This window comes from Rhinatrema bivittatum, chromosome 10 (assembly GCF_901001135.1).
Source record: "Rhinatrema bivittatum chromosome 10, aRhiBiv1.1, whole genome shotgun sequence".
Taxonomy (NCBI): Eukaryota; Metazoa; Chordata; class Amphibia; order Gymnophiona; family Rhinatrematidae; genus Rhinatrema; species Rhinatrema bivittatum.
In genome coordinates, this window is record NC_042624.1 from 122,653,404 (window position 1) to 122,680,976 (window position 27,573).

Consider the following 27,573-nt stretch of genomic DNA (forward strand, 5'->3'; position numbering starts at 1 on the left):
GCCCTTAACAGAAACAAGGGGAAACCTGCACGGAGCGGCAGTTACTGCCCTTAACAGAAACATGGGGGTAACCTGCACGGAGCGGCAGTTACTGCCCTTATCAGAAATATGGAAGTAACCTGCACGGAGCGGCAGTTACTGCCCTTAACAAAAACATGGGGGTTACCTGCATGGAGCGGCAGTTACTGCCCTTAACAGAAACATGGGGGTAACTTGCATGGAGCGGCAGTTACTGCCCTTAACAGAACCATGGGGGTAACCTGCAGGGAGCAGCAGTTACTACCATAAGTAAATTGCTGGGCAGACTGGATGGACCATTAGGTCTTTTTGTACCGTTTTTACTATGTTACTATTCAAGGAATGATCACCTTGGCCTTTTTATTTATTTATTTAAAGTTTTTTTAGATATCGCGTCGGTGTACAGAGAACAGGAACATACGCCAGAGCGTTTTACATTTAACATAAGGTTAATATATGAAACTTTCCTGCTTGATATCCTGGTGTTCACGCCGCTTTTTTCCCCCTTTTATTCTTTTCTTTTTCCTCTCATATTTTGATTGCTATTTATTAATGTATAGGGAGCTTTATGGATAAAGAATTGGTGCAAAAACCTATCTAAAAACATTTTCCTATTGGTTAGGTTGTTCCACCATTCTCTGCTTTTCCCCATTTATTCTTTACCATTTGATTAGCGATCCCAAGAATGTTTTGGTTTTCGTTCTGCATTTCTAGGAGCTGTGTGATCCCTGGACGTTGCAGGGTCTCAGAGACCCCTAGAAATCAGCAGGGCATTGCTTGCAGGCGGGGCGTTTGCCCGGAGGTAGAAGGGAATGCAGTTGGTGAGGGGGAGGCTGGCAGTAGAGGGGCATGCGAGCAGGTGGGGCAGCACTGAGTGGTGCTTGGAAGGACCCTTATGTGCAAGGGTTTATCCCTGAGTGAAGGTTGGGTTATTGCTTTACATGAAAGACCTTCTTTTCTGGTGGGAGCGGTGGGATCATCAAGCTCATTGGGTGGGCTGAGTGTCACCACTCAGTGAGTGGTGCAAACTCACGCTGCAGCCTCCAATGAGTGCAAAGGCAGCAAGGTCCCCTTCCTCCAGTCAGTGTCTGCGTGGTAGGGTTAATAATTACCTGCACCGTGATGGCAGACGACTGTGTGCCGGTGGGGTATAACGGCATTAAACCCAAACAGCTTCCAAAGCTACTGAGCTTGTGGTTTGAACATTCAGCCTCCTGCAACCTCATGACCTTGCTGGACACCACCAGCCTACCAGAACTGACCTGGTTGGTTTCTGTAGCCGGATACCAACTTGGCCCCTTATGACCCGCAGTATCACCAGGTCGGCTTCCTTAATGCCTCTGCTCTCGGGGGAGGGAAGGGCGAGTTCCCACCACCCTCATAGAATAAGGACCAGTAACTTTCTCCTGGTGCCGTGCCACAGACCCCGGGTAATCCCCAGCCTCCCTGCCCCTTCCTCTCTACTAGGGGTCTTCCTTGAATTCTGCTATCATTTCTTTCCACGCCCTCCCTGCTGAGAGACCACCCTTTCTGTGAAGAAATCATTTCCAGTCTTGTTCCCGAGTCTAACCCTGCAACTTCATGCCGTGACCTCTTGTTCTAGAGCAATGGGACCTCTGACAGGGGTTCCCTTCTTCTGCCTGAATGACCCTATCGCCCCTCCCCATTCTGGTAGCTTCTCTATCCTTTTGAAAGATAAGGTCTGCAGAACTGGACCCACCATGAGCTCTCACCAGCACCCTCTACTTCTCTTTTCTGCTCGTTATGCCTCTCCCTGGGTGCCCTGGCATCTCTCTGCCTGCTCTGTTTTGCTACTTATCAGATGAGATCACCCCAAGGTCTCTCTCTCTCTCCCCCATTGTGTTCAGCTCCTTTGCATTTCTATAAAACAAATGTGTGACTCTTAACTGGCAAGCATTTGACCATTCCTCATCCTATCTTCAGGCCTGGATGTGTCAGTGGGCAGCAGGAATGGTGGGGGGGGCAGCAGCCTAGCCGCCTTTAGCCCTCTCCTTCCTCATCCAGCCCCTCTCCTCCAGGCAGCAGACAGAGAAAGGGGGATCATTCTGGGGAGATTAGGAGGGGCTGAACACGGAGGGTGGAAAAAGAGGCTGGGGGATGAGAGGGGGATTGGTTAGGAGGTCTAGGTCTGTGTAGGAGGGAGAAGGGGCATGTTAGGGGATGCAAGGAGGAACAGGACACCCCCTTCCTCTCCGCCCCATCCACTGCAATTCAGCTCCTCCCTCCTTTAATCTGGGATTCTATCCCCAGATCCTGGAATCCCCCTTCCTATCTCTCCATCTCCAGATCCTGAAACCCACTCCCAACCCTTCCGACTCCCTCCAACCCTTCCCCTTCCCTCTCACTCCTGACAGATTCCTAATCTTCCCCATCCCAAGTCCTCTTTCCTTCTCACACTCCTCCCCCATTCCTGAACCCCCTCCCTGTACTGATATTTGAGATCACTGTTCTTCACCCAAGAAAAATAATATAAAATTATACTAATCACAGTGTAAAACTACTAATCACAGTGTAAAACTACCATAGTGTAAAACTACTAATCACAGTGTAAAACTACCAATCATAGTGTAAAACTACCATAGTGTAAAACTACTTATCACAGTGTAAAACTACTAATCATACTGTAAAACTACCATAGTGTAAAACTACTAGTCACAGTGTAAAACTACTTATCACAGTGTAAAATTACTAATCACAGAGTAAAACTACCATAGTGTAAAACTACTAATCATACTGTAAAACTACTTATCACAGTGTAAAACTACCATAGTGTAAAACTACTTATCACAATGTAAAACTACTAATCACAGTGTAAAACTACCATAGTGTAAAACTACTAATCATACTGTAAAACTACTAATCACAGTGTAAAACTACCATAGTGTAAAACTACTAGTCACAGTGTAAAACTACCATAGTGTAAAACTACTAATCATAGTGTAAAACTACCAATCACAGTGTAAAACTACCAAAGTGTAAAACTACTAATCATACTGTAAAACTACCAATCACAGTGTAAAACTACCAAAGTGTAAAACTACTAATCACAGTGTAAAACTACCATAGTGTAAAACTACTAATCATACTGTAAAACTACTTATCACAGTGTAAAACTACCATAGTGTAAAACTACTTATCACAATGTAAAACTACTAATCACAGTGTAAAACTACCATAGTGTAAAACTACTAATCATACTGTAAAACTACCAATCACAGTGTAAAACTACCATAGTGTAAAACTACTAATCACAGTGTAAAACTACTTATCACAGTGTAAAACTGCTAATCATAGTGTAAAACTACTAATCACAGTGTAAAACTACCATAGTGTAAAACTACTAATCATACTGTAAAACTACCAATCACAGTGTAAAACTACCAAAGTGTAAAACTACTAATCATAGTGTAAAACTACCATAGTGTAAAACTACTAATCATACTGTAAAACTACCAATCACAGTGTAGAACTACCATAGTGTAAAACTACTTTATCTTTATAATGTAATAGAAAAGATGGAAATGTTTGCCAATTTGCTTCTGAATTTTTACATTTTTGCCACAACAGAATCTACCCCTGACCAGGGGACTGTGTCTTAGACCTTCTTCTCCCTGATGTCCATCCTCAGGGGGGGGCACAAAAACCCTAAATCTATCTTAGATCACTTCTCATTCTGCCTACTCCCTGAGGGATGTCCACTGTCTTGCAGATCTTAGTGTCGTCAGCCAAAACCTTCCTTCTAACTGCTCCACGATATCAGAACCGGCCCCAGGATCAATCCCTGAGGCCCTCCACTATTCCCCTTTGACTTCCAGTTACCTCCACCTCCATCCAATCACTTTCCGATCCAATCCACCATCTTGGGACCACTCATGAGCCTCCTATGCAGGACTGTATCACTAGCTTTACTGACATCTAAGTAACCCAATCTCTAGTCACCCAATCAGAGAAACGGATCTAATTCATCCGATACGAGCTCCCTGTGGTAAAACCCTGCTGCCTTGGATGCTTCTGGATACTTAACCTTCCTTTCTTCAGTAGCTCACCTTGCAGTTTTCATAAGTTGGCCATCAGGTGGTATTGCAAGGAGCCGTGATCTCAGGAGCTGGGCTTCCAGGAGGGCCTCAGAGGCCTCTGTTTGATGGATTGTGTGAGGTCTAAGGCTTCTTGTGACTGGGATGTTGATCCCTTGTCCCCCAGCACAAACTCCAAACCTCATCATAAGCAGACCGCTAGTGCTCTTCCCAGGAGACAGCAACATCTGTGCTAAGCTTTGCAGTCACACATTAACACTGCACTGTCTGCACCAGGACAGAGTGCAATAATAATTGTGTTTCTAATTTACACACGTGCACACTCACACAAATGTGGGAGAGGACTGTCCAGAAAGAGAAAGTCACTTCAACAACAGAGACACATATTTATATATAATATATATTTACTCTTTAAAAATAAAACTTCAGTCACAGGGCTAACTTCTGTACAATCTACAAAAATAAAGCTTTGTTCTTTTATATAAATAATTTATAAGGCATTACAATATTTGTTATTAAGAGGGACGAGGGCTTTCCTCGTTAGGGCTACACCCTTGCTTTCCTGCAGCGCTTAACTTGCTTGTGCACATCTCTCCGCCCCAAAGGAAGGGCACAGCCTAAGAAACATCCCCGACACGCGGGTTTCATCTCAACGCCATTCAGGACTGTAAATCCTTGAAAGTATACAGTGCGTATGTGTAGCCCCTCCCCACATCCACAGCTGTGGCTGCACCAAGATAAACCCACCCTGATCTTGCTTTTAGCAGTAGCCGAGTTGCACCTTTACACGTCACTGTAATGCTCACTTTGTTTTACCCAGAATACCCCACTACCTGGCCTGTGAAAGTGCAAAGCCACCTGAGGTCTCTGAAGACACCGACATGGACACATTAGGAGCACACAAGCCACCAATCTCTGAAGAGTCTCGCTTATACCATGACAGCCCTCGCTCATTCCTCCCCTGGCTGGGCTGCCTAACCCTACTGCCCCACAAAGGATGGCGTCAATGACGTCATAGCTTGGATGCAGAAAACCAAACCACGTCATCAGCTGTAGGGTCCATGGACTGATAGTGCAGCTTTAGTTTAGGGAAGGGAAGGGAGTCTGACATTAACACTGTTGGGAGAGGACAGTGGTGAGAGAGGCCAGTGACCCTTGGAGAATTCCCTCTTATGAAGTCTTCCGATGTTCAGATAGCTGAGTCTCATGGTGGGGGACCCATCACCCACCCAATCCCTATTCTTCAAGATTACAAGGTGCAGAAAGCATCTGGACAGTGTAAGAAGAGTTTTAGCAGTAACTGGACAAGTTACAGGCAGCCCAACCCAGCACTGGGACTCGCACCGATTCCATGACAGAAGCAGCTAGAAACAACCAAGGACAAACCAGCAGACTCTGCCACGGCCCAGCGCCCTGCTAAGAGTGATACCAGCTGAGACCTGCCCCAGCACTGCCAGAAAGCAGCTCGGGTCTCCCCATTACTTTTCAAGGAAACAGATATCAGAAATAAACGTCTGAAGCAAAGCAGAGGAGATGCAGTATCCCTTCCTGCAGGGAGCAGTAAGGCTCCAGCCTGAAAAGTCAGGGGGTACTTGGTCTATGGCTGGGGAGCACTTCCTGTTCTGAAAGCTGCCGGCTTACCTGGGAGCCAAAAACCTGGCAACAGGTCAGGAATGACATCACACACGCTTGCACCAATGATGTCACCTGTGCCAGTCTTGCCAAGATGGGCTAATGGGAGCCACTCACCGGTCAGCAGGAAAAGGGGCAAAGGAGCTGCCAAAATCATTCCCCCTCCAAACTTAAGTAGCAGGTTAGGTTTCACCAGAGCCATTCAGCTGTCACCCAGGTCCGGGAATCAGTGGCCACAGGTCCCCCCGTGCCCGCACTCACTCAGCCGTTTGGAGAAGGTTGAAAGGGATACTGCATCTTTACAAGAAACAAAGGTGGACTTTATACAGCTTCTTTTTTTTAAATAGCAGCAGAGCGTTTGAGACAATAACTTTCTTGCGTGGGACAAACGTTTCATTACCCTCATTCTGCACTATGGGGGGAGGGCAGCCCAGCCAGGATCCTTACTCCTCATCACGTCCTGCAAGAGATACGCACACCACACTCTCACGTAGTCCTGCATGCTTTCTCTTATTAATACTATAACTCAGGGCAGCTCTCTGTCCTCAGAGGAGGACCTGCAAGAGATACGCACACCACACTCTCACGTAGTCCTGCATGCTTTCTCTTATTAATACTATAACTCAGGGCAGCTCTCTGTCCTCAGAGGAGGACCTGCAAGAGATACGCACACCACACTCTCACGTAGTCCTGCATGCTTTCTCTTATTAATACTATAACGCTTCTTATGCTGTCTCAGGGCAGCTCTCCGTCCTCAGAGGAGGACCTGCAAGAGATACGCACACCACACTCTCACGTAGTCCTGCATGCTTTCTCTTATTAATACTATAACGCTTCTTATGCTGTCTCAGGGCAGCTCTCCGTCCTCAGAGGAGGACCTGCAAGAGATTCGCACACCACACTCTCACGTAGTCCTGCATGCTTTCTCTTATTAATACTATAACGCTTCTTATGCTGTCTCAGGGCAGCTCTCCGTCCTCAGAGGAGGACCTGCAAGAGATTCGCACACCACACTCTCACGTAGTCCTGCATGCTTTCTCTTATTAATACTATAACGCTTCTTATGCTGTCTCAGGGCAGCTCTCCGTCCTCAGAGGAGGACCTGCAAGAGAATCACACACCACACTCTCACGTAGTCCTGCATGCTTTCTCTTATTAATACTATAACTCAGGGCAGCTCTCTGTCCTCAGAGGAGGACCTGCAAGAGATACGCACACCACACTCTCACGTAGTCCTGCATGCTTTCTCTTATTAATACTATAACTCAGGGCAGCTCTCTGTCCTCAGAGGAGGACCTGCAAGAGATACGCACACCACACTCTCACGTAGTCCTGCATGCTTTCTCTTATTAATACTTTAACGTTTCTTATGCTGTCTCAGGGCAGCTCTCCGTCCTCAGAGGAGGACCTGCAAGAGAATCGCACACCACACTCTCACGTAGTCCTGCATGCTTTCTCTTATTAATACTATAACTCAGGGCAGCTCTCTGTCCTCAGAGGAGGACCTGCAAGAGATACGCACACCACACTCTCACGTAGTCCTGCATGCTTTCTCTTATTAATACTATAACTCAGGGCAGCTCTCTTTCCTCAGAGGAGGACCTGCAAGAGATACGCACACCACACTCTCACGTAGTCCTGCATGCTTTCTCTAATTAATACTTTAACGTTTCTTATGCTGTCTCAGGGCAGCTCTCCGTCCTCAGAGGAGGACCTGCAAGAGAATCGCACACCACACTCTCACGTAGTCCTGCATGCTTTCTCTTATTAATACTATAACTCAGGGCAGCTCTCTGTCCTCAGAGGAGGACCTGCAAGAGATACGCACACCACACTCTCACGTAGTCCTGCATGCTTTCTCTAATTAATACTTTAACGTTTCTTATGCTGTCTCAGGGCAGCTCTCCGTCCTCAGAGGAGGACCTGCAAGAGAATCGCACACCACACTCTCACGTAGTCCTGCATGCTTTCTCTTATTAATACTATAACTCAGGGCAGCTCTCTGTCCTCAGAGGAGGAGTCGGGATGAGGCGGGGCTCGCTCTCTCTCTCTTTGGCTGACAGTTTCCTCCTGGCACCCTGTAAGGAGAGAGGAGAAGGTTAGTCCTCAGCTTTCATTCATGCATTTGTCTCTCTAGTGAGAGAAGATTTCCTGCTTTTACAAAGGAAGCCAGCAGCCAAGTCCAATGCAGCCTGAAAGAGTACGAGATCTGCTATCTGAAATCATCTTAGGGTCAGAAGGCACTCAGGTCAGTCTCTTTCACAGGCCTGAATCAGCAGATGTAATGTCCTGCAGCTTCTAGAAGGTGAATAGCACAAGAAAACACGTGGGCAGAAAGCATAGAGGGAGCACTGCCTGCAAGCCCCGCTGGACGTTTTTCCCCTCAGAGATACGAGGTCCTTGAGCCCTTCCACCAGCGCTGCCAGCGTTGCCTGTCTTAAGAGACAGTCTTCCTGCCACCCAAATGCTGATTAAGAGGGAGCGCTGAGTGCACCCTAACACCGAGCCTGACTCTGCCTTGCCCCTGGCGCCTCACACAGGCCTCCTGGCTGCCTCCAGGTCCTCCGGCTCATAGATTTCTGGCTGGGGTTTGCTGCGTTTCTTCCTCGGGTGGATCAGCTGCAAGGACCGAGGAGTCTCCTTGACATAATCCGACTCCCTGTCCTCAAAGCCCTGGTGTGTGTAGCCCTGCAGCGAGCCGGGTAAGGCGGGGTGCAGGGCCACTGTGATGGAGGCGGTGGCCGACACTGAAGTGACGCTGCTGTAGGCTGGCAGTGCAGTCCTGGGGCTGCCTGAGTCCAGCTGAGGGGAAGAGCTGCTGGGGAGGGGCAGTGGCCCAGGGTCCTTCTTGGTTGGCAGATCCTGGCTTTCATTCTGACCTTTCACCACCTGTCATGGTAAAGAGTTAAAGGTTCAGAGGGAAAGGAGAATTGACAAGTACAGCTCACGGTCTAAGATTTACTGCCTAAACAGGAACAGCAGAACTACAGATCCCAAAATAAACCAGGGTGGCAGCCATGAAATGCAGAACAGAGCATCTGCTCACTGGCATTGAGATAACAAAACACAGACAGCCAAAGGCCCTCCCATACACCCCACCTGTACCCATAGCTCCTCCCCATACACCCCCACCTGTACCCATAGCTCCTCCCCATACACCCCCACCTGTACCCATAGCCCCTCCCCTTATACACACCTGCACCCATAGCGCCTCCCCTTACACCCCACCTGTACCCATAGCTCCTCCCCTTATACACACCTGTACCCATAGCTCCTCCCCTTACACCCCCACCTGTACCCATAGCTCCTCCCCTTACACCCCCACCTGTACCCATAGCTCCTCCCCTTATACCCCCACCTGTACCCATAGCCCCTCCCCTTATACACACCTGTACCCATAGCTCCTCCCCTTACACCCCCACCTGTACCCATAGCTCCTCCCCCTACACCCCCACCTGTACCCATAGCCCCTCCCCTTATACACACCTGCACCCATAGCCCCTCCCCTTACACCCCCACCTGTACCCATAGCCCCTCCCCTTACACCCCACCTGTACCCATAGCTCCTCCCCTTACACCCCCACCTGTACCCATAGCCCCTCCCCTTATACACACCTGTACCCATAGCTCCTCCCCTTACACCCCCACCTGTACCCATAGCCCCTCCCCTTATACACACCTGCACCCATAGCTCCTCCCCTTACACCCCACCTGTACCCATAGCTCCTCCCCTTATACACACCTGTACCCATAGCTCCTCCCCTTACACCCCCACCTGTACCCATAGCTCCTCCCCTTATACACACCTGTACCCATAGCTCCTCCCCTTACACCCCCACCTGTACCCATAGCCCCTCCCCTTATACACACCTGTACCCATAGCCCCTCCCCTTATATCCCCACATGTACCCATAGCTCCTCCCCTTACACCCCCACCTGTACCCATAGCCCCTCCCCTTATACACACCTGTACCCATAGCCCCTCCCCTTACACCCCACTGTACCCATAGCCCCTCCCCTTATACACACCTGTACCCATAGCTCCTCCCCTTATACCCCACCTGTACCCATAGCTCCTCCCCTTACACCCCCACCTGTACCCATAGCCCCTCCCCTTATACACACCTGTACCCATAGCTCCTCCCCTTACACCCCACCTGTACCCATAGCTCCTCCCCTTATACACATCTGAACCCATAGCCCCTCCCCTTACACACATACATGCATATTCACAGCCCTTCCCCTTATAAACACCAACACATCTATATTCCTTCCCCTTACACATACGCACACTCATAGCCTCTCCCCTGATACATACGCACACTCATAGCCTCTCCCCTGACACATACGCACACTCATAGCCTCTCCTCTTACACATATGCACACTCATAGCTTCTCCTCTTACACTACGCACACTCGTAGCCTCTCCCCTGATACATACGCACACTCATAGCCTCTCCTCTTACACATATGCACACTCATAGCTTCTCCTCTTACACTACGCACACTCATAGCCTCTCCCCTGATACATACGCACACTCATAGACTCTCCCCTTACACATACACACACTCATAGCCTCTCCCCTGATACATACACACACTCATAGCCTCTCCCCTGACACATACGCACACTCATAGCCTCTCCCCTGATACATAAGCACACTCATAGCCTCTCCCCTTACACATACGCACACTCATAGCCTCTCCCCTGATACATAAGCACACTCATAGCCTCTCCCCTTACACATACACACACTCATAGCCTCTCCCCTGACACATACGCACACTCATAGCTTCTCCTCTTACACTACGCACACACATAGCCTCTCCCCTGATACATACGCACACTCATAGCCTCTCCTCTTACACATACGCACACTCATAGCCTCTCCCGATAAATACGCACACTCATAGCTTCTCCCCTGATACATATGCACACTCATAGCCTCTCCCCTTACAAATACGCACTCTCATAGCCTCTCCCCTTACATATACGCACGCTCACAGCCTCTCCCCTGACACATACGCACGCTCATAGCCTCTCCTCTTACACATACGCACGCTCATAGCCTCTCCCCTGACACATACGCACGCTCATAGCCTCTCCCCTTACATATACGCACACTCATAGCCTCTCCCCTGACACATACGCACGCACATAGCCTCTCCCCTGACACATACGCACACTCATAGCCTCTCCCCTTACACATACACACTCATAGCCTCTCCCCTGACACATATGCACACTCATAGCCTCTCCTCTTACACATATGCACGCTCATAGCCTCTCCCCTGACACATACGCACACTCATAGCCTCTCCCCTTACACATACGCACTCATAGCCTCTCCCCTGACACATATGCTTAAGAAAGCTTAAGAAAGAAAGAAGCGACTTGGCGTAAAACTCCTTGTGACTTCACCATTTCATCATACAAATCCACACTATACCAATACAAAGCCCTCACATCAAAATCAAAAAAAGATTATTTTGCATCTAAGATTCACAACCTGGTCTTTGATGCTAAAGCCCTCTTCGCTTATGTATCCAGCCTCACTCAAACCATACCGCGAGAAATCCCCAGCGACATGGCACAATCCAAAGCTGAAGAACTCGCCCAGTTTTTCCAAAATAAAATCAACAATCTTTTAACTCAACTGCCTTCCAATTCAACGGATGCCCTCCCGACATATCAACACCCGTCCATCACAAACTCCAGCCTAAACACTTTTGAGCCCGTCTCTTCCACTGAGATACAAACCATCCTGAGAAGAATGAAACCTTCGTCTCATCCTGCAGACCACATCCCCACCAAACTACTCCTATCTATTCCAGACTCAATAGCCACATCATTGACAAACATCATCAACTGCTCTCTAGCCCAAGGATCCTTCCCAGATGATCTCAAAATGGCCTCAATCTCACCACTCCTAAAGAAACCAAACCTTGACCCGAAGGACCCCAACAACTTCCGCCCCATAGCTAACCTCCCATTCATCGCTAAGATCATGGAAAAACTAGTCAACTCTCAACTTTCAAACTACATCGAAGACAATAACCTCCTCTTCGCCCCACAACACGGATTCCGAAAAAATCGAGGCACAGAATCTCTCCTTATCTCTTTGACAGACCATCTCCTATTGGGCCTCGACAAAGGAAACTCATTCCTATTGATCTTGCTAGACCTATCTGCAGCGTTCGACACTGTCAGCCACGCCATCCTCCTAAACCAGTTGTCATCCATAGGAATCTGCGGCACCGTCCTTTCCTGGTTTAAAACCTTTCTCAACAATAGAGGTTACAAAGTCAAACTCCAAAACAAGGAATCCTCAAGATTTGACTCTGCCATAGGAGTCCCTCAAGGCTCCTCATTATCTCCGACTCTATTCAATATTTACCTTCTCCCTCTATGCCAACTTCTCACCGACCTCAATCTAAAGTTTTTCCTATACGCAGATGATATTCAAATCATCATCCCTATCAAAGACACATACTCTAATACTCTTGTCTACTGGGAATCATGCCACCAAAAAATCAAACAACTACTCAACAGTCTACACCTCATCTTAAATTCCTCCAAGACTGAGATCCTGCTCATCTCGCCTGAAAACAACACCAACAACAGTATACTTCCTACCAATCTTCCTACCACACAAACCAGAGACCTAGGAGTGATAATAGATAACCGGCTAAACTTCAAGGCCCACATCAACAAAACAACCAAAGACTGCTTCTATAAACTCCAGGTCCTGAAAAGGATAAGACCTCTTTTCCACGCTCAAGATTTCAGAACGATCATCCAAGCAGTCATATTTTCGAAACTGGACTACTGCAATTCCCTATTGCTAGGTCTACCTTCATCCTACTCCAAACCACTACAGATGGTTCAAAATTCAGCTGCCCGTATTCTGACAGGCGCAAGGAAAAGAGACCACATTTCACCAGTCCTGAAAGAGCTTCATTGGTTACCCGTATACTTCCGCATCATGTATAAAGCCATAACTATCACCTATAAAACTATTCATCAACTCACCACTCTCGATCTCCAATTCCCTCTCCAAGTACATAACTCTACTAGACCTACCAGAGATGCTTACAGAGGTTCCCTCCTGGTTCCCCCAGTGAAAACGACCAAACACATTACCCTAAGAGATCGTGCCACCTCCACAGCTGGCCCTCTACTGTGGAATTCCATTCCTACAGACCTCAGACAGGAGCCCTGCCTCCCAACTTTTAGGAAAAAACTTAAGACTTGGTTATTCAAGCAAGCTTTTCCGGACACAACCCAATGACTCCCAAAACACCTTACCATTTGTATATAACATTTATTTTGTATACTACATTTAAATTGTACATTGTTTAACCATTTCTATCCTCTCTTCTCTTTTTCCTTCTCCAAGTTTGGCCTCCATTGTTAAATGTAACTGTACCTTCTGTCACCTCAGTTCTGGTTCTATGTTTTTAAGTTCTATGTATTTATTGCACCCCCGTTCTATGTAAACCAGCAAGATATGTTTCATGATTGCCGGTATATAAAAACTCTAAATAAATAAATAAATAAATACGCACACTCATAGCCTCTCCCCTTACACATACGCACACTCATAGCCTCTCCCCTTACACATATGCACACTCATAGCCTCTCCCCTTACACATACGCACACTCAAAGCCTCTCCCCTGACACACATCCATGACAGTCCATGTGTCCTGAAGAACTGGCACTTACAGTGATTGGGGGGAAGCTGTGGTTCTTGCTGGCTTCCAGCACGATGTCTGCGGGCAGGGTGGAGGACGCCCTGAGCTCATCCTCGCTGCTCCCCGAGGTGGTGCTGCTCTCACAGTATTGTTCAGCCTCTGAGCACTCCAAGGCAGCGTGCCGCATGTAAAACCCATGGTGGTTTAGGGCTGAAGGGATGGGTTCTGGTGACGGCGGTGGCAAGCGACTGCTGTTATCCACTGGGTTCACCTGAGGGATTCAAGATCAGGGCAAGGGGATCACAAAGTTAGAAAATGAACAGCGAGAAAAGCTATAGAGAGCACTCCTAAGTGTGAGCTGGGACACCCCTGAGTCACAGGCAGATGCAGATGCAGATGCAGATGCCGGATGCAGATGCAGATGCCGGACGCAGCCCTGCGGGAAGGAGGCCTTTTCACCATCCAAGCTGCCCGGTCTGCTAAGCTGGCTCGGCTCAGTTTCAAAAAGGAGTTGCGCTGCTTTAAGCTGCCAGAGCAAAGCTCTGAAGTCAGAGGGTAAGGGTAGAAGGCCCCGTCCCAGTTAGGGCTTCCATTCGTATCCTGGGGCTCACGTGATTTTTCACTTCAGGTAAATAAAATAGTGCAAACCTCTTGCTCATTTTTACGATTTCTCTGCCACATTAAACCATACTTGAAACTTTCTGATTTAGAGTCAGACACACACTCTTGCTCCTAGCCCTATCACATGGTCTCGCTTCACAATTTAAACTTTTTCAATTCCTGCAGAATTCGGCGGTAAGCGGAAGTTTGATCACACACAGCCCCGCTCTTCTGTGACTCTTCTGTGATCTCATTACTAGATTCAGTGTAAAACAGGGTGTTTAACCTTGAAAGCTGCTCGCTTTATCAGGCCACGTCGGCCATCGCACACACCGAGGTCCTCACAACAAGAATTACTCACTTTACCTTCTTCAGGAGAGATCAGGCTGGAATTCAGCAGAGAAACCGTTCTCTCACCCTGCGCCACGCTCTATCTCTGATTATTCACCTAGAGAAAGACTAGCCCAGACTTAGAAAGCCTTTAGACCTTATTTCATTGTGAAAGCCTTTAAGAGTCAATCATTTTATTGATGACCTCTGTTCTGTTTTGCATTATGTTTTTTATGCTCTATTCTTTTCTACCTCATTATTTTATGCTTTATGTTGTTATTTTCCTATTTATTGTGGGCTTTTTATATTGTTATCTATTTTCAACTTAATTTAAGATGTTTTTAAATTTTATTTTCCAACTGCTGGCGGGGAGCATAACCCATTGGTCCTGAGTCCATCTGGCTCCACGCCAGGAAATCGTATTTTCTGTGCATCGCTTTGATTCATATTTATTAAAATGCACACAGGCAGCTACTGAAAATCATCCTCCTTATTTCCAGATCTGATCTACTTTTCTAGCTCCCACTGCCTGCAAGGGAAGCGGGGCTCATTCAGCATTCGATGGCTGGCAGCAGGGCTCTCCTCGGGGGTTCCAGGGGTCTTTGCAGAACAAGAGGCCAAGAACTCAATTCACAACCCTCTCCATAGTCTGGGCATTATCTGTCACATGAGTTCAGTGGATCCCCGTCACAGAATCATCTGATAAAGTCAGAAGATGGATAACTAAGCTCCTGACTTCCTCAGAGGTTTCCGTATCCGCATAGACATTCACTCAGCTTGTCCCATGTAGTCTGCCAGACGTAGGGGGAGCAGGCAGGGGTCAGACTTACTTCGGCTGGGGGGCCGATGACAGAGAGCAAGACCGGAAGCAAGACCAGTCCATTCAGGAGGCCCAGGATGGTCAGAATGGTTAATACAGCAAAGAAATATCTAGGAAAGAGAAAAAAAAAAGAAACCGATGTCATCATAGCACAAACTCAGGGAGTGCAAACTGCAGTGCCCATACGTCAGTCTCACTGTATCCCAGGTCTGAGGCCTGCAATATCCCTACCCTGATCTCACTGTGTCTCAGGATTGCAGCCTGGGATACCCCTGCCCTGATCTCACTCATTCCAGGATTGCAACCTGTGACAATCTTGCCCTGATCTCACTGCATTCCAGGACTGCGGCCTGTGATACTCCTGCCCTGATCTCACTGCATTCCAGGATTGCAGCCTGTGATACCCCTGCCCTGATCTCACTGCATTCCAGGATTGCAGCCTGTGATACCCCTGCCCTGATCTCACTGCATTCCAGGATTGCAGCCTGTGATACCCCTGCCCTGATCTCACTGCATTCCAGGACTGCGGCCTGTGATACCCCTGCCCTGATCTCACTGCATTCCAGGATTGCAGCCTGTGATACCCCTGCCCTGATCTCACTGCATTCCAGGATTGCAGCCTGTGATACCCCTGCCCTGATCTCACTGCATTCCAGGATTGCAGCCTGTGATACTCCTGCTCTGTTCTCATTGTATCCCGGGACTGCGGCCTGTGATACTCCTGCTCTGTTCTCATTGTATCCCGGGGCTGCGGCCTGTGATACTCCTGCTCTGTTCTCATTGTATCCCGGGGCTGCGGCCTGTGATACTCCTGCTCTGTTCTCATTGTATCCTGGGGCTGAGGCCTGTGATACTCCTGCTCTGTTCTCATTGTATCCTGGGGCTGAGGCCTGTGATACTCCTGCTCTGTTCTCATTGTATCCCGGGACTGCGGCCTGTGATACTCCTGCTCTGTTCTCATTGTATCCCGGGACTGCGGCCTGTGATACTCCTGCTCTGTTCTCATTGTATCCCGGGACTGCGGCCTGTGATACTCCTGCTCTGTTCTCATTGTATCCCGGGACTGCGGCCTGTGATACTCCTGCTCTGTTCTCATTGTATCCCGGGGCTGCGGCCTGTGATACTCCTGCTCTGTTCTCATTGTATCCCGGGACTGCGGCCTGTGATACTCCTGCTCTGTTCTCATTGTATCCTGGGGCTGCGGCCTGTGATACCCCTGCCCTGTTCTCATTGTATCCTGGGACTGCGGCCTGTGATACTCCTGCTCTGTTCTCATTGTATCCTGGGACTGCGGCCTGTGATACCCCTGCCCTGTTCTCACTGTATCCCGGGGCTGTGGCCTGTGATACCCCTGCCCTGTTCTCACTGTATCCCGGGACTGCGGCCTGTGATACTCCTGCTCTGTTCTCATTGTATCCCGGGACTGCGGCCTGTGATACTCCTGCTCTGTTCTCATTGTATCCCGGGACTGCGGCCTGTGATACTCCTGCTCTGTTCTCATTGTATCCCGGGACTGCGGCCTGTGATACTCCTGCTCTGTTCTCATGGTATCCCGGGACTGCGGCCTGTGATACTCCTGCTCTGTTCTCATTTTATCCCGGGACTGCGGCCTGTGATACTCCTGCTCTGTTCTCATTGTATCCCGGGACTGCGGCCTGTGATACTCCTGCCCTGTTCTCATTGTATCTCGGGACTGCGGCCTGTGATACTCCTGCTCTGTTCGCATTGTATCCCGGGACTGCGGCCTGTGATACTCCTGCTCTGCTCTCATTGTATCCCGGGACTGCGGCCTGTGATACTCCTGCTCTGCTCTCATTGTATCCCGGGACTGCGGCCTGTGATACTCCTGCTCTGTTCTCATTGTATCCCGGGACTGCGGCCTGTGATACTCCTGCTCTGTTCTCATTGTATCCCGGGACTGCGGCCTGTGATACTCCTGCTCTGTTCTCATTGTATCCCGGGACTGCGGCCTGTGATACTCCTGCTCTGCTCTCATTGTATCCCGGGACTGCGGCCTGTGATACTCCTGCTCTGCTCTCATTGTATCCCGGGACTGCAGCCTGTGATACTCCTGCTCTGTTCTCATTGTATCCCGGGACTGCGGCCTGTGATACTCCTGCTCTGCTCTCATTGTATCCCGGGACTGCGGCCTGTGATACTCCTGCTCTGTTCTCATTGTATCCCGGGACTGCGGCCTGTGATACTCCTGCTCTGTTCTCATTGTATCCCGGGGCTGCGGCCTGTGATACTCCTGCTCTGTTCTCATTGTATCCCGGGACTGCGGCCTGTGATACTCCTGCTCTGTTCTCATTGTATCCCGGGACTGCGGCCTGTGATACTCCTGCTCTGTTCTCATTGTATCCCGGGACTGCGGCCTGTGATACTCCTGCCCTGTTCTCATTGTATCCTGGGGCTGAGGCCTGTGATACTCCTGCCCTGTTCTCATTGTATCCTGGGGCTGAGGCCTGTGATACTCCTGCCCTGTTCTCATTGTATCCTGGGGCTGAGGCCTGTGATACTCCTGCTCTGCTCTCATTGTATCCCGGGACTGTGGCCTGTGATACTCCTGCTCTGTTCTCATTGTATCCTGGGACTGCGGCCTGTGATACTCCTGCTCTGTTCTCATTGTATCCTGGGGCTGCGGCCTGTGATACCCCTGCCCTGTTCTCATTGTATCCTGGGACTGCGGCCTGTGATACTCCTGCTCTGTTCTCATTGTATCCCGGGACTGCGGCCTGTGATACTCCTGCTCTGCTCTCATTGTATCCCGGGACTGCGGCCTGTGATACTCCTGCTCTGTTCTCATTGTATCCCGGGACTGCGGCCTGTGATACCCCTGCCCTGTTCTCATTGTATCCTGGGACTGCGGCCTGTGATACTCCTGCTCTGTTCTCATTGTATCCTGGGACTGCGGCCTGTGATACCCCTGCCCTGTTCTCACTGTATCCTGGGGCTGCGGCCTGTGATACCCCTGCCCTGTTCTCACTGTATCCCGGGACTGCAGCCTGTGATACTCCTGCTCTGTTCTCATTGTATCCCGGGACTGCGGCCTGTGATACCCCTGCCCTGTTCTCATTGTATCCCGGGACTGCGGCCTGTGATACTCCTGCTCTGCTCTCATTGTATCCCGGGACTGCGGCCTGTGATACTCCTGCTCTGTTCTCATTGTATCCCGGGACTGCGGCCTGTGATACTCCTGCTCTGTTCTCATTGTATCCCGGGACTGCGGCCTGTGATACTCCTGCTCTGTTCTCATTGTATCCCGGGACTGCGGCCTGTGATACTCCTGCTCTGCTCTCATTGTATCCCGGGACTGCGGCCTGTGATACTCCTGCTCTGCTCTCATTGTATCCCGGGACTGCGGCCTGTGATACTCCTGCTCTGTTCTCATTGTATCCCGGGACTGCGGCCTGTGATACTCCTGCTCTGCTCTCATTGTATCCCGGGACTGCGGCCTGTGATACTCCTGCTCTGTTCTCATTGTATCCCGGGACTGCGGCCTGTGATACTCCTGCTCTGTTCTCATTGTATCCCGGGACTGCGGCCTGTGATACTCCTGCTCTGTTCTCATTGTATCCCGGGACTGCGGCCTGTGATACTCCTGCTCTGTTCTCATTGTATCCCGGGACTGCGGCCTGTGATACTCCTGCTCTGTTCTCATTGTATCCCGGGACTGCGGCCTGTGATACTCCTGCCCTGTTCTCATTGTATCCTGGGGCTGAGGCCTGTGATACTCCTGCCCTGTTCTCATTGTATCCTGGGGCTGAGGCCTGTGATACTCCTGCCCTGTTCTCATTGTATCCTGGGGCTGAGGCCTGTGATACTCCTGCTCTGCTCTCATTGTATCCCGGGACTGTGGCCTGTGATACTCCTGCTCTGTTCTCATTGTATCCTGGGACTGCGGCCTGTGATACTCCTGCTCTGTTCTCATTGTATCCTGGGGCTGCGGCCTGTGATACCCCTGCCCTGTTCTCATTGTATCCTGGGACTGCGGCCTGTGATACTCCTGCTCTGTTCTCATTGTATCCCGGGACTGCGGCCTGTGATACTCCTGCTCTGCTCTCATTGTATCCCGGGACTGCGGCCTGTGATACTCCTGCTCTGTTCTCATTGTATCCCGGGACTGCGGCCTGTGATACCCCTGCCCTGTTCTCATTGTATCCTGGGACTGCGGCCTGTGATACTCCTGCTCTGTTCTCATTGTATCCTGGGACTGCGGCCTGTGATACCCCTGCCCTGTTCTCACTGTATCCTGGGGCTGCGGCCTGTGATACCCCTGCCCTGTTCTCACTGTATCCCGGGACTGCAGCCTGTGATACTCCTGCTCTGTTCTCATTGTATCCCGGGACTGCGGCCTGTGATACCCCTGCCCTGTTCTCATTGTATCCCGGGACTGCGGCCTGTGATACTCCTGCTCTGTTCTCATTGTATCCCGGGACTGCAGCCTGTGATACTCCTGCTCTGTTCTCATTGTATCCCGGGACTGCAGCCTGTGATACTCCTGCTCTGTTCTCATTGTATCCCGGGACTGCGGCCTGTGATACCCCTGCCCTGTTCTCATTGTATCCCGGGACTGCAGCCTGTGATACTCCTGCTCTGTTCTCATTGTATCCCGGGACTGCGGCCTGTGATACTCCTGCTCTGTTCTCACTGTATCCTGGGGCTGCGGCCTGTGATACCCCTGCCCTGTTCTCACTGTATCCCGGGACTGCGGCCTGTGATACTCCTGCTCTGTTCTCATTGTATCCCGGGACTGCGGCCTGTGATACTCCTGCTCTGTTCTCATTGTATCCCGGGACTGCGGCCTGTGATACTCCTGCTCTGTTCTCATTGTATCCCGGGGCTGCGGCCTGTGATACTCCTGCTCTGTTCTCATTGTATCCCGGGACTGCGGCCTGTGATACTCCTGCTCTGTTCTCATTGTATCCCGGGACTGCGGCCTGTGATACTTCTGCTCTGTTCTCAATGTAGCCCAGGACTGTCATGGGGTAAACCTTCTTCTTGGGGGTGCATGTACAGGGCATGATGTGCTGAGGCCCCGCACAAACTGACGCTCAGCTGTGTTGGAGGAGAGACCTTACGGCCATGAGACTAAAGCTTACTGCAATTTGCTCCTGTACAATCTCACTTAATAAGACACATGCAGTCCGTGGACAGAAGGAACTGTTTGGTAATAAATTTGGCAGGTCTCCACCAATTCAGAAGAGTCTATTCTGACCCAGAGATCTGTTCTCAGACTCTCATCACTCTCTGGGGGGTGAGAGGGATGTGAATTCTCAGTTTCTTGGCAAATCTCTCCTCTGCTCTCCTCCCTTCCCCACCCCAAATCTTCTCTGTCAGCCGAGGCGACGAGATGGTGGGGGATTCTCCCCAGCTCTCTACCTTTCTGCTCCTCCAGTGGACTTCCTGTTTGGCTCGGTTTCAAGGACAACAAATTCCTGAGCAGGCCTGGGGCCTGTGACTCCCCGGAGACTTCCCATCCATCACTACAGCCGCGCTACTTCCTGAAAACCTGTTTACATTAGTGTGTGCATTCTTACACAGCAGAAAGGGGATCACAAGTGAGGCGAAGAGGAAAGCCAGGAGGCACACAGGGAAGAGGGGTGCGATGCCAGGGTACTTCAGACGTACAGTAAGGTTTTAAAATAGGGACAAAAATGGAGAAATTACTTTCTGGTAATTTTGTTTTCCTTAGTGCAGACAGATGGACTCAGGACAAATGGGTTTATGCTCCCCTGCCAGCAGATGGAGACGGTGTCAGATTTCAAAGCTGGTGTCACCCTAGATACCCCCTGCAGTGCCCTCAGCCCTCCAGAATTCTCTTCAAAAGCCACTGTGGACATACTAGTGAAAAACTTGATTAAGATATGATTAAAACCGGATACCCATAACTGTACTCAACCAAACATAAACACTGAACCCCAGTAAGATTATGGATGCCCTGATCTATGGCCTGGATGACGACTTACCCGTAATCTCTTGGAATCGATATCCACTCCATGGGCGAATCCTTGACACCGTTCTTAGGCAGCCGAGGGCGGGATGCTGAGTCCATCTGTCTACACTAAGGAAAATGAAATTATCAGGTAAGTAATTTCTCCATTTCCTAGTGTGTAGCCAGATGGACTCAGGACCAATGGGATGTACAAAAGCTACTCCAGATCGGGGCGGGGGGCTGCCTGCGGTCTGGTCAATCCGTGCAAAGGCCGTGTCCTCTCGGGCCTGCATGTCCAAGTGATAAAACCTGGAGAAGATGTGCAAGCAGGACCATGTCGCCACTCGGCAGATATCGACGGGAGACAAAAGTTTAAGCTTCCGTCCATCAGACTGCCTGAGCCCTAGTGGAATGAGCTCTCATCTGAGAAGGTAATGGCTTTCCTGCCTCCACACAGGCTCCCATGACCACCTCCTTAATCCAGCGAGCTATGGGAGCCCGCAAAGCTGGTTCACTCTGTTTCCTTCTGCCATGAAGGATAAACAGGCGGTCTGTCTTTCAGACAGGTTCTGAGACTTCCAGATACCACACTAAAAGTCTCTTGACATCCAAATGAGGAGACGATATTCCTCCGCGTCCTTGAGTTCATCTAGGGATGGCAACAAAATGGACTGATTCAAATGAAACTCCGAGTCTACTTTGGGCAAGAAGGATGGGACAATACATAGCTGTAATGCTCCTGGAGTCATCCGGAGGGATGGCTCCCGGCATGACAACACCTGCAGTTACAAAATGTGATGTGCCGAGCATATAGCCACCAGGAACACCGTCTTCAAGGTCAATAAGCGCAAGGAAAGACTCCTCAGCAGCCGAAATGAAGGACCTGCCAAGAATTCCAGTACTAAATTGAAATTCCTCAAGGGGACCGGAATCCGTAATGGAGGTCGAAGGTGCTTCACTCCCTTCAGAAAACGGGCCCCATCAGGGTGGGCCGAAAGGGAGGCCCCATTCACCTTACCCTTGAAACAGGAGAGAGCCGCTATTTGCACCTTCAAGGAGTTAAGGGCCAAATTTTTATTCAAACCATCCTGCAAAAATTCCAGAATAAGTGGGACTATGACCGCCTGATGGTTGACACCGCGTTCTCACACCAGGCCTTAAATACCCTCCAGACCTGCATGTAAGCTAGGGATGTGGAGAACTTCTAAGCATGGAGCAAGGTGACAATTACCACTGCACAATACCCTTGCTTCATCAGGTGAGCCCTCTCAAGGGCCAGATCGTAAGACAGAATCGAGTCGGATCCTTGGGAAGGAACGGTCCCTGCTGTAACAGGTCCCTGAGCAGTGGGAAATACAGGGGATTCCCCACCAGGGTCTCTGCATGTCCATAAGCACGGATGCCTGGGCCAATCTGGAGCTACCAGTAGGAATAGTCCCCTGTGGCGATCAATTCTGTGAATAACTCTGCCCAGCAGGGGCCATGGAGGGAAGGAGTATAGCAACTTGTCTTCTGGCCAGATCTGGATGAGAGCGTCGATTCCCAGGGACCATGGATCTCTTCTGTGACTGAAGAATCAAGGAACCTTCGCACTGTGGGATGCAGCCAGCAGGTCAACTGATGGGAGCCCCCAATGATCTACTATCAGTTGAAATGCTTTGGCTGACAATCCCCACTCTCCTGGATCCAGACTCTCTCTGCTTAGAAAGTCTGCTCTGACATTGTCTTTTCCTGTGATGTGGGAGACTGAGATCATCTGTTGATGTATTTCCGCCCACTCCATCAGAAGGTCTATCTCCTGTGATACAGAGGCATTATGACATTTTCCGTTCTATTAACCATTCCCTTCCTAATAATTCCCAACATTCTGTTTGCTTTTTTGACTGCTGCAGCACACTGAGCCGATGATTTTAAAGTATTATCCACTATGATGCCTAGATCTTTTTCCTGAGTGGTTGCTCCTAATATGGAACCTAACATTGTGTAACTAGAGCATGGGTTATTTTTCCCTATATGCAACACCTTGCACTTGTCCACATTAAATTTCATCTGCAATTTGGATACCCAATCTTCCAGTCTCGCAAGGTCCTCCTGTAATGTATCACAGTCCGCTTGTGATTTAACTACTCTGAATAATTTTGTATCATCCGCAAATTTGATAACCTCACTCGTCATATTCCTTTCCAGATCATTTATATATATATATATTGAAAAGCACCGGTCCAAGTACAGATCCCTGAGGCACTCCACTGTTTACCCTTTTCCACTGAGAAAATTGCCCATTTAATCCTACTCTCTATTTCCTGTCTTTTAACCAGTTTGTAATCCACGAAAGGACATCGCCTCTATCCCATGACTTTTTAGTTTTCGTAGAAGCTTCTCATGAGGGACTTTATCAAACGCCTTCTGAAAATCCAAATACACTACATCTACCGGTTCACCTTTATCCACATGTTTATTAACCCCTTCAAAAAAATGAAGCAGATTTGTTAGGCAAGACTTCCCTTGGGTAAATCCATGTTGACTGTGTTCCATTAAACCATGTCTTTCTATATGCTCTACGATTTTGATCTTGAGAATAATTTTTTTTTCCCAGCACTGAAGTCAGGCTCACTGGTCTACAGTTACCCGGATCACCCCTGGAGCCTTTTTTAAATATTGGGGTTACATTGGCCACCCTCCAGTCTTCAGGTACAATGGATGATTTTAATGTTAGGTTACAAATTTTAACTAATAGATCAGAAATTTCATTTTGAGTTCCTTCAGTACCCTAGGGTGCATACCATCCGGTCCAGGTGATTTGCTACTCTTTAGTTTGTCAATCTGGCCTACTACATCTTCCTTCTCGAATGACTTCCAGTACCCAATTGTCTGAAGTAATTTCGACACACCATTGGTAAAAGAGAGACAGGTGAGCCCCCTATCTCCTCATCCAGAAGTTGGGTCAGTAAAATTTCATTGTGGGTTTCGGAATGAGATTGAACTGTCCCTCTCCTGGACTTGTCGGGTACGAAAGGACTGGGACCTCCCAAGGGAGTCGAGAGCTCTGAAATGTCAAATTTCTGTAGGGGCAAAAACACTGGGAACCCCTAGAACAACCCCTCATAGGCGAGGAGCACTGTGGCTGCTTCCTCTTATCTTCCGGTAAACGGGGAACTGGAGACTCACCCCATTTACTGGCCAGCTTTTCCAACTTGCTGCCAAATAGGAGTGATCCTTTAAAGGGCATCTTTGTAAGATTAGCTTTGGAGGTTGCATCAGCTGACCAGTTCCGCAGCCATAGCTGTCTGGCTGCCACCACTGAGGCCACTCCTCCGTCCGAAGTACGGATTAAATCAGAGCCTGTGTCTGCTAAAAAAGCAGCAGTGGGCTCCATAACCGCTCTGGAATTCACCCCGGAGTAGACACGAACAAGCCACCAGAGCGCAACAAGAAGCGATTTGTAAGGTCATTGCTACAGCGTCAAAGGTTTAAGAACATAAGAAATTTCCATGCTGGGTCAGACCAAGGATCCATCAAGCCCCGCATCCTGTTTCCAACAGAGGCCAAACCAGGCCACAAGAACCTGGCAATTACCCAAACACTAAGAAGATCCCATGCTACTGATGCAATTAATAGCAGTGGCTATTCCCTAAGTAAACTTGATTAATAGCAGTTAATGGACTTCTCCTCCAAGAATTTGTTTGATAGACTCAATCCGACTATCATGTGCTGGGATAGTTGTTCATTTAGAGACAGCAGAGACCAGTGCATCCACTTTAGGAAAACGCAAACAATCCCTTACCGTTGGGTCCAGAGGGTATGTAGAGCTTCCAATGCTCGACCCCCTTTAAAATTTTCTTCTGAGGCATCCCATTCCAGATCAAGCAACTCCTGGATGGCATCCATCACTGGAAAGTAGCAAGAGGTCTTCCGCAGGGAGATCAGAATGGGATTCTTCTTTGGTTCCTTCATAGAATCCTTACCAGGAACTCCCAGCATCTTCAGGGTCTGGGAAATCAGGGCCCGCAATTCATCTCTATAGTAAAACCAAAACATGTTCCGTTACAGGTCTAAACCTGGGGGGAATTTCCCCGTCTTCCAAGGAATCTGTATCTTCCTCTTTGTCCATGCAGTCTGGGTCCCTGCCAGGGATACTCTTGGTAAGGTGAGGCATACCTTGGGGTCTGCCGGTAGAAAAGGGAGAGGGAGGGCCACCGACTGAGGTTCCGTCCGGACAGGGGCAAGAGAGGCAGTAGACTGCGTCTGCATGAAGGCTTGTAGCCCCTGGAAAAACTCCATCCAGGAAAAGGCAGCCGGGTCCATGCCTAATCCCGGAGGTAATGGGGTGGGACCAGCTGAATTTCCCTCTCACACGGATGAAACAGTCAAGGGGATACTAAAGTCTGGCATACTTCCAGTTAAGGCAGTGGCCAACCCATCATCCGAATGGGAAGAGCCTGGCTTAGCAAAGTCCGAGGAGGTCAATTCTCCTTGGGCTTCCTTGCAGTGCCAACATAAGTTGGCACTGCAAGGAAGCCCAAGGAGAATTGACCTGAGAGGCTCTACTATTGCAGAAAGCAAGGCGCTTAGTTTTCTTGGTTGGCGGTGCCATTGGCAACGGTAGATGTGCACTCTCTCGGCACACGCTTAAAAATTTATGGGTACATATTCCGAGTGTCCGGGTGCGCAATGCGCACGCACAGCTCTTCCTATACTACGTGCTTTCAAAGTTGTGCACGCGGGGATGCGCCTGAAGTTATGTGCACAGCGTGTGCGCAGAGACAATGCACTGTACATACTGACGTCCTACGGGAGGCAATACGACACGCGCACAAATGCACGCAAGATGGCGCCACTGCAGCCTACCACAGGGTGTGCCAACCAAGCCTACAGCAGGGCCTAGCCCACTGGGGGCTGCTCAACCCGCTCGGAAGCCCAATTCCTCTTACCCCCAATGGAAGCGGGAACAACGTCGGTACGGCGCGCTGAGCACGGACACCAAGGGGAGTCCTACGAAAACTACCTCTGATCCTCTCTGAATCTGGAGCTAATATTCCTTTTGGTTTTGGTTTTTTTAATCTTAACTGGGCTCAGCACTTACCTGCTGAGTACAGAGATGGTCTCTGGCTTTGGGGGGAGAAAGCTTTGGCCGTAACCGTCACACTCAGCTTTCTGCACCCATTACCTTTCAGCTGCTTAAGTAGCAAAATCCATGCTGGGAACTGACTACCGGGTGAAGGCAAACCTCTGAGGGATCTCGGAAATCGCCTCAGGAATTCTCAATTGGGGGAGGGACCTTTAAGTATCACCGCAGGAGAGCCGGGCTCAATTTCCTTCAATTTAGAACGTAGAATTTCTCCTTCCAAAAAGTAGAACAATCCCTATAAGGAAAAGTACGTCCATCATCTGCTGGAGACGGAGAATACTGGAGAGCTGAGGTCACTGCTGGAGTATATGTACTGTGTTGTCAGCTTTGCAACCTGACTCCATCTCCATCTGCTGGCAGGGGAGCATAACCCCATTGGTCCTGAGTCTATCTGGCTGCATCTTGCATTACTTCATACAAGCCCAGCCCCTCTCTCACTAGTTTGCCTAATGGAAGCAGCGGCCTGGTTCCCCAGGAGAGAAAGGAGGCTTTTTCCAGGGGAGTGGAAGTCCTGACAGATGTGCTGCAGATTAACATCGTTACCGTACTGGATCGGCAAGATGTGATCTGCGAGGACCTTCCACATGGGATGAAGCATTGCTGGTTTGGTCCAGGAGGAAGGAATGTCATGGACGAACCTCTTGAGCAGGACGTTGTTGTGTGCCAAGCAGAAAAGCCATTCCTCTTGGCTTGGAAGTGACCCGAGAGGTTCTGGAACGTCGGCCATGGCGTCCGCAGAAGCAGTGGGAAGTTGGCGTGCTGCTTACTGTTAACGGCTATTCATGTCTTTCTGTTAAGGTTATCAAACTCTGAACCTCTGAATAAAGTGAAAGTCCTTGGGAACGCAGCGGGAGATCTGAGGGAAGAGGTACAGAACGTGTGGCGTTTCCCCACCAGAGGGACTTGGAGATAAATTACCTATCCCGCCCCAGGAAAAGAAGCTACTGCCTATGCAAACAGGGGTTCCACCTGCTCAACTCTGCCACTGCCTTTTACCTCTCTTTCAGGTGATTCTCGGCAGCTTTGCAAGAAGACCGCTTCCCCTTCAGCTTCCTCCCGTCTCTCCTGCACCTTCCCTTCCCTGAGGCTCACAGTGCAGGCCTTGCTCCGTTCACTTGCCCCGGCTTCTCAATATCCTCTTGTAAATGTGAGAAAGGGGAGTCTGTAGGATATCTGACACAGTATAAAGTCGGGAACGAGGGGCTGCAGCAGCTCAGCCAGGAGGGGGTTAATTCCGAGCTGCCAGGCCGACTGCTCTCCTGTTTACAGGGCTTCTTGTCAGTTTTTCCATTTCTTGTTTAGTTTGAGGGGAAGGGGAAGGCAGCCGGGGATGTGGGGTCAGCAGTCTGAAAGTACTCA

General features: G+C 49.6%; 1 protein-coding gene across 2 annotated transcripts in view; it reads right to left on the minus strand.

The window, feature by feature from the left end:
- Window positions 1-4,465: 4,465 nt before the first annotated feature.
- The window catches only part of PTCH2 (patched 2), a 123,372-nt gene continuing 100,264 nt past the window's right edge, over window positions 4,466-27,573 (minus strand). The window contains exons 21-24 of one of the 2 annotated variants that reach the window (XR_003858937.1): window positions 15,162-15,261; window positions 13,433-13,672; window positions 6,263-8,594; window positions 4,466-6,165 (exon numbers count right to left, since the gene is read on the minus strand). Coding sequence is in view for 1 of the 2 variants with exons in the window: in XM_029618111.1 (XP_029473971.1) it covers window positions 8,238-8,594; window positions 13,433-13,672; window positions 15,162-15,261 (697 nt within the window). In the remaining variant the exon portion in view is untranslated. Of the gene's footprint in view, window positions 8,595-13,432; window positions 13,673-15,161; window positions 15,262-27,573 lie in introns of both variants that reach the window. The other variant, XM_029618111.1, reaches the window with a different exon arrangement.